Source organism: Macaca thibetana, chromosome 1 (assembly GCF_024542745.1).
Source record: "Macaca thibetana thibetana isolate TM-01 chromosome 1, ASM2454274v1, whole genome shotgun sequence".
NCBI lineage: Eukaryota > Metazoa > Chordata > Mammalia > Primates > Cercopithecidae > Macaca > Macaca thibetana.
This window is the reverse complement of record NC_065578.1, coordinates 2,711,700-2,719,223: the sequence shown is the minus strand read 5'-3', so window position 1 is coordinate 2,719,223 and position 7,524 is coordinate 2,711,700. Positions and strand designations below refer to the sequence as shown.

The 7,524-nt window shown below is 54.2% G+C and overlaps 1 protein-coding gene across 3 annotated transcripts in view; it reads right to left on the bottom strand.

The window, feature by feature from the left end:
• Nucleotides 1-91: 91 nt before the first annotated feature.
• The window catches only part of TPRG1L (tumor protein p63 regulated 1 like), a 47,514-nt gene continuing 40,081 nt past the window's right edge, over nucleotides 92-7,524 (bottom strand). The window contains exons 2-6 of one of the 3 annotated variants that reach the window (XM_050804264.1): nucleotides 4,695-4,972; nucleotides 4,471-4,562; nucleotides 4,097-4,273; nucleotides 2,556-2,709; nucleotides 92-1,790 (exon numbers count right to left, since the gene is read on the bottom strand). In XM_050804264.1, coding sequence (XP_050660221.1) covers nucleotides 1,596-1,790; nucleotides 2,556-2,709; nucleotides 4,097-4,273; nucleotides 4,471-4,562; nucleotides 4,695-4,895 — 819 coding nt within the window. In that variant the 5' untranslated portion in view covers nucleotides 4,896-4,972 and the 3' untranslated portion in view covers nucleotides 92-1,595. Of the gene's footprint in view, nucleotides 1,791-2,555; nucleotides 2,710-4,096; nucleotides 4,274-4,470; nucleotides 4,563-4,694; nucleotides 4,997-7,524 lie in introns of those variants that run through there. The other 2 variants (XM_050804168.1, XM_050804346.1) reach the window with 2 other exon arrangements.

Below are 7,524 nucleotides of genomic sequence, written 5' to 3'. Positions count from 1 at the left end.
GGCAGTCCTCGTGGCACAGGCAGAGCAGGCCCACAGGCCCACAGAGCTGGCAGAAATGGGGCAGGCTTTCAAAGAGGGAAGACACACTTTCTTGGTTGTTGCACCTACTTTAATACCAACTTCAGAAAAGGAAAAACATCCATCCACTTCTAAATGTCTTTACGAACACAGAGGCTGGAGTCCCCAGCCAGCTTCCGAGGCAGCCCTGCACATCCCGCAGGTGGCCACACTCAACCCACACCACACTGTTCGCTTAAAGCTACAAGTCTAGAGACAAAGAGCTGGCGAGCCAGCACGTGAAACTTATCAACAGCGCTTCCAGCCACATGAGCAAGCTGTGTAGATACGGGGAGGTGCGTGGGTCCCTGTGGGGAAATCCTCCAGGCACATCAAAGCCCGGGCATGTTTAGTGCGAGACGTGGACAAAGCCCCGAGTCTATGCTGGAGCTGTTGAGGAATCAAGGCAGGCATCAGCTGCTTCATAAGGATCTGAGAGACGGAGTCTTGCTCTGTTGCCCGGGCTGGAATGCAGTCAGTGGCGCCATCTCAGCTCCCTGCAACCTCTGCCTTCTGGGCTCAAGCAATCCTCCTGGCTCAGCCTCCTGAGTAGCTGGGACCACAGACGCGCCACCACGCCCGGCTGTTTTTTGTATATTTGGTAGAGACGGGGTTTCACCGTGTTGCCCAGGCTGCTCTGCAACTTCTAAGCTAGAGCGATCTGCCTGCCTCAGTCTCCCAAAATGCTGGGATTACAGGCGTGAGCCACTGTGCTGGCCTGACACGGTTCCTTGTTTTAAAGTGCATTATTCAAAAAGCAAACCACCCAATTCCCTTTTAAATATGAATACAATCCAAACTCAGAATCCAGAGTTGTAAAACCTGTGTGCAAAGAACTGTCAAGGTGACTTTCTCAAATTAATAAATTGTCTTAAAATGATTTTCTGTAAAGCTTTCTGGGTCTGGGAAACAGACCTGAAGTATTAACACAACTTGGGTTAATTGTGGAAAAAGTGTGACTTCAGGTCACCCATTTCCAAAAGAGCAGCGGGTCACCAAGGGGCCCACAGGTACAGACCGGTCTTAGTCAACCGGTCTGCTGGCTGATTTCAGATGAGCTGAAGTACAAATGGAACATTTTAAAATACAAAACTAGACACCAAGTGTAAACATACTTGCAACTGCAGGCACTCGAGGTACCAGGTGCCTCCGTTTTCAGCAGCCTATGCGAGCGCTGAGGGGCGTGCTGTGGGTCCCGCGTGCTGGGCCAGCGAGGGTGGGAAAAACCGCAAGAAGCCAAGTAGATACTCGAGGAAAACACCAGAACTGAAGTTACAGAGGATGAAATACCAGCAGCACAGAGACAGCGACAGTCTTTTGGCTTTTGTCTGTAGCCTGTATTAGCAGAGTCCCATATCCAATTAAATAGATAGAATTCACTTTACTATTCTAATGGTGCTGAGATCCCTAAAGGTAAAAGACCTCCATCCTTCCAGCCGGCAGCAGGGCGGCATGAAGACTGCCAAGCCTCCCAGTCCCCCAGCCCCCACATCCCTTGGCCTTCTCGGGACACGGAGGAGCTCCCAGAATGCAGCCAGCTAAAAGCCTATTTTGCCCCTGGTCATGGAGTAGCCTAGTTTAGCCTCGTTGTTAATGAAGGACATGAGTCCCACGTAGGTCTCGATGAGCAGGGGACGCTCCAGGATCAGCACGCCATTCGCCTGTCCTGGCAAAGGGCTTTCTTTTTGGGCTTTTTTGACAGCTTGAATTAACAGAGCCTTGAAGCTTTCCAACTTTAAAGAGAGAAAAACATGTAGCTTTAACTGGCAGGCAAGATAAGAGCGTCTATTACTTGAAAAAATTAGCATTCTGAGACACTTAAATCCCTCCAAATGCCACCTATCTCTTCGTCCCTTCACTTGAAAGGGCTGCCTCTGCCACATCCTGGCAGTCCCTCAACTCTCGTCCCCATGGAGCTCTCTAGGTGTATGGAAATCTCACCACCATGCTCTTCTGTAGCCAATGGCAGCCAGCACCTGCAGAACCCTTCCTGTATACAGGGGCTGAGTGGCTTTGCCCTCACCCAACCTACCAGGTCAGTAAATAGGTTGAGGCACAGAGCTGGGGAAGTACAGGACCCCCGCCAGGCTCTGGGCTCTGCTCTAACCCCAGCCCCGAGGCCTCCTCTCCTGGTGTGCATCCGCCCTGGTCATCTGGCACGGCTGGGTCTGCTGCCGCTCTCTGAAGCCCAGTGGGGGCCCTTCTCCACCCAGATCACCATCAGGAGGTCACATAACGGAGCTAGGCTGACCAGCAGCCACTGGCCGCACAGGGCTACTTTAACATAAATTAACCAGAATTTCTGAAAAAGTAGGGAATAAACTCTAAAATGAGAGATTCCTCTCTGCTCCTAGCCTCGTCTCAAGTGCCCAGCAGCTCCGCGTGGCCGCCGGACAGTGCAGACCTGAGTGTCTCCGTGGCTGGGGAGGGTGTTTCTGTCACTGCGGGGGGGTGTCCGTCACTGCGGGGGTGCGGCTATTACATGCCTGTCTTCTTACCTGGCACAGAGCTGCTGTCTTCTCATCTGCGCCAGCCATCGGGTGTTCTGTGAAAGTGGCATAGGGCACGTTGGTGGACCAGGGATTCCATCTGTTTATGAAGGAAGGACGACTTTGCTTGTCCCACTGAATTCGAATCCCAAAACCTTCTCGCCTGAAAAGTCAGAAGAAATAGCCAGACTTAGCATGGCAGGCCACAGTGCTCCCACGGACAATCTGACAGTCTCATCAGTTAGGAGAGGATGACGGCAAAAAGCACTTTCACGTTTACAGAAAAGACCTATGACATATCACAGTGGAAAATGGCTAGTGGTTTTTAAGAGTAACTTCAATCTCAACAATTGCTTTAAATACTGTACTTATAAATATGACAAATTAAATATATTTTGGTTATTAAATGTATCATTTTAGTAATCTTTACATGATTAAAAACTAATAAACAGGAATACTGGCTGGGCACACTGGCTGATGTCTATAATCCCAGCACTTTGGGAGGCCAAGATGGCAGATCTCTTGAGCCCAGGAGTTTGAGACCAGCCGGGGCAACCTAGCAAAACTCCATCTCTACAAAAATTACAAAAATTAGCTGGGCTTGGTGGCAGGCACCTGTAGTCCTAGCTACTTGGGAGGCTGAGGTGGGAGGATCACTTAAGCCTAGAAGGTGGAGGATACAGTGAGCCAAGACTGTACCACTGGTGCTTGGGTGACAGAGTGGGACTCTGTCTCAAAAAAAAAAAAAAAAAAAGAGGGAATAATGATAGATAGGCTATCCAAATGAGTGAAAAGCAAGTGTAACTTTCCTTTCCCTTATGTCATATTAAATGTTCCTTAAAATTTTTAAATAAAATTTTAACCAACATTTAATAAAAATAACATTTTTAAATATAAATTTATTTTTATTTATTTTTAAAATAAAAATATTAACCAAAAGCTAAAATTTTTATTTTAGCTTCCTGAATTCCCCACCCAAATCTCTCCATCAAAAATCTAAGTTCTACAGCTTAACTGACTGTAGTAATGTCTAGGTTCCTCACATTTCAGAAAATTATCCTACAGCAAAAAGATCAACTCCTTAAAGTTGGTCATTAAATATTTCCAAATTTGTCTAACTTTTAATGGTATCTATAAATTAAAATGGGACCCTCCTTTTCTCTTTAAAAAATCAGCCAGAGCAAGACTTGATGTGTCATGCATCTGTCCCTGGCTGGAGAAAAAATGCAGAGTTTGGCCTTTACGTGAAGAACATCCAAGTTCCTTTTTATCACGTTGGGCTCTACTTCAGTGCATCTTGAACTCATGTAAATCTTTTTACTACAAGCCTAATAGCTGCCTTCTGTGCCAGATTTCCTTTTAATGCACTCAATTGCCCAGAAGTCGCTTCTTTTTAAGGAACTTCCCATTGATATTTGGAGCTGGGGCTTTTATGCTTATAGATAATAGCAGAGAAGATACGCCACTTGGGGGGCTGATTTAAAAGGGCTGAATTGTAAGGTCCACTCTGGCGCTTACGTCCAGGGATACCGGACTCTGAACAGACTTACTTGTTGAGCGATTTCGGGGGAAACTGGAATTCTCCGTAGGAAATGGTATCTACTGCGTTGAGCGCTATCCGGACCACCTGCTGGCACTGGAGACTGATGAAGTCGTATTTACAGATAAGCAGTGACTGCTCCGTGACCAGCACCAGCCGCTCCTTCTCATTGTTCCAGTGATCCACCCTGCAAGCAGAGGAAGGGCCTCAGTCCACACTGGACGCGACTGTCTCGACTTAGGTAAAGCCAGCCCGCCTGGAAGGGCAGCAGGGGCGGCGCGGGGCGCCTGAGCGTGGCACGAGCACCCCGGGAGGTCCTCGCAAGGTGCTGCGCGGCGGCTCGGGGCGACTCCCCCCAGAGAGGAGCGCGCAGCCCCGGCTTACTCGGTCAGCAGCCACACTCCCTGGATCTCGCCGTCCTCCACGGGCCGCACCACCACGCGGATCTCCTCCACGGCCTGCTCGATGCTGCCGGGCTGGGCGGGAGGGCGGGGAGGGGGCAAAGATCACAGGTCACAGGTCGCTCCCTGCGGGACCGCCCGGCGCCCGCCTCCGCCACCACCCGCCACCATCCTGCCCCGCGCCCTCGGCCCCGGCCCCGGCCTCACCCGGAACACGAAGTACTCCTTGACGCGGGCGCGGCGCGTGGGGTCGTGGATGCTGAGAGGCCAGAGTGTCTGGCGCAGCGGCGTCCCCGTCCCCGGCCGCCCCCCGCCCGGGCCGCCGCCTGCCCCCACCTCCTCGCCGGCCGCCAGCACTGCCGTGGGGCTAGTGCTGGCAGAGTCCACCGAGTCCCGCAGCTGCAGCATCGCCGCGCCTCTTACCGACCCCAACCCTGACGCCGACGCGGCCGCCGTCGCCGCAGCCACCGCCACTGCCACAGCCCGGCCGCGCCCCGGCCCCGCCCCGCGGACCCTTGCGATTGGCTCCGCCTTGCCGGCCGCGCTTCTGGCTCCGCCCCTTCCCGCGCCCGCTGACCCTCGGGATTGGCTCTCCTCCTGCCGTTTTCCGCGATTGGCTCCGCCCTGCCGCCGTTCACAATCGCTCCCGCCCCTCCCCGCGCCGGAAGCGACCGTCACGCGCAGGCTCACTTCCTGTTTACAGGACTAGAAGGGGCGGGGCCGAAGCCGGTTGCCAGGGTGTCTCGGAGCGGCCCGGAAGGAGGGGCTGGGAATCCTGTAGCCCCTTGGCCCGCGGGGAAAGCGGGTGACCCACCCTGCAAGTGGGATGCCCCCTTCGGCCTTCTGGAGCGCAGGCGGGAACTCGCACTGCACGGAGGGTCGCGGTGCCCGGGAGTTGAGGTTGGAGGATGCGGAGCGGTGGCCCCGGTGCACCGAAGGGGAGTTCGCACGCCGGGCAGCGGTCTCCTGCCGGGACCCGGCGTTCGTCACACACGGCGCATTCGTGACTGATCAACAGCACAGTACACTCTGAGGCGGGAGGGTAGAAAGTGCTGGAGTGCGCGCCCAGGCCCTGGCTGTCGCAGCTCCCAGGCTGTCGCGAGCCTTCAGCGAGCCAGTGCGCACGGAAGGCTGCCCAGAGCTCCCGGTCAGCGCTCGCAGTTCGAGGTGGAACGTGTGTGTGCCCTGCGCTAGCCCCCGTTCCCGGAGGTGCCCCCAGCGCGTGTGGAGGGGGCGATGAACGGACCCGCAATCTGGAGGAGGCTGCGGGAAGGAGGCGCGGAGTCCAGGGGTCAGGGTTACCTTGGGGCAGGAGAACAGATCCCTCTGCTCGGAGGTGAGGAAGACACACGAGGCGGGGTGCACGCAGGCGAGGAGAGTGAGGTGGGGGGAGAATGAGTTCAGGGTACGTCTGTTTCCTTCAGTCAAGGAGTGGGGATGGAGCGGAGTGCTGGTAAAGATGGACAGTTTAGAATCGCCGGAATGAGAAACGGGCAGAGAGAGCTGATCAGGGGAGGGCATGGGGATCTCTGAGCAGCTGCGAGACCCCAGGGAAGTTTGCAGTGGCGCCTCCCACGCGGCATCTGGGGCAGGGGGAGAAACCAATGCTGGGCTGGTCTAGACGGAGGAGTTTGCTGGTTAGCAGTGGTCAAAGACCAGGGAGAAAAGGGAGGCCAAGATCCTCGAGGGGGTGTTTGCCCAAGAATGGTGTAGTGCAGGAATTCTGCCCCACTTGCCAGCAGACAGGCCAGCCTGCCAGAGTTGCGTGGGCGCTGGCAGAAACACGCAATACCCCCGAGTCAGAGAGGAAAGACTACAACGGAAAATGGGCGACGCTGATGTGCCCAGACACATGTTGCACCACAGTGGGTGCGCTACAAAACGGCACCCTGGAGCTTGTGGACCAATGTGGTCTTTGTCCCAGAGGGAGGCTGTCTCCCGGGCAAAGGTGCCCACTGCAAGCACAGGCCTGAGAAATGGCCCAGGAAAGAGTGGTCAGGGCAATATGTTCTTGGCACGCCCAGCAAGACCGGCCAGAGGGACTTACAGACGAGTGTGTCTCCCAGCTATCCCCCCAGCGGGGACCTTGAGGTCCATGTGTCCAGTCTGGTTAGAAATGGCCGCAGATCCAACAGGCGCTGGTGAGTGGGAGAATACCCCTGAGGGAGGAAGAACAGAGGGGAGGAGGGAGCTGAGTGAATGTAGATGAGAAATACCTGGACACTGCAAGCTGTGGTCAGTGATGAGCAACTAGAACCAGAGGTTCCAGAGAGGGAGTGAGAAAGAGGGAGGGGAAGGGAGAAAGAGAGGGAGAGAGAATGGGGGCGAGAGAGAGGGAGAATGAGGGAGAGTTCTGAACGGACGCCAAGGATGGAGCTGTGGTCCTGGAACCAGATGCCCAGGGAGTGGGATGAAGAACCCTGGGCATGGGAGCCCAGGGCCAGTGACACTGGCTGGGGCCGAGGCTGCAGGCTGCTGGCGGGAGCTGGCAGAACAATGAGGATTATGAACCAGGTGCCTGAGCCTTCTGTGGATATGGGGAGTGACTTGGATGTCTATACATAAATTCCAGAAATGACAGGAGGGATAGATGATGGAGGGACTGTGTTTTAGACAATAAACACATTTCAGTCAGTGTGGATGAGTTTCCTGGGCTTCTGTCACAATGCACCACAATGCATCACAAACTGGTTTGTTTTAAAAACAACAGAAACGTGTTTCCTCATAGCTCTGGAGGCCAGAAGTCCAAAATCAAGGGGTGGGCAGGGCCATGCTCCCTCTGCAGCCCTGAGGGTTGAGGCATGCCTTACTCTGCCAATGTCTTGTGTTGCTAGCCATGCTTGGCATCCTGGGCTTGCTCATGCACTGCTGCCATCCCTGCCTCCATCTTCATATGACCTTCTCCCGGTGGGTCTCTTCTGCAAGATCCCTATTGGATTAGGGACCACCCTAGTGACCTCATCTTTAGTTGATCATCAGCATCTTTGACCAAATAAGGTCACTGTGTTTGTTTGTTTTCACACTGCTATTCATGTGA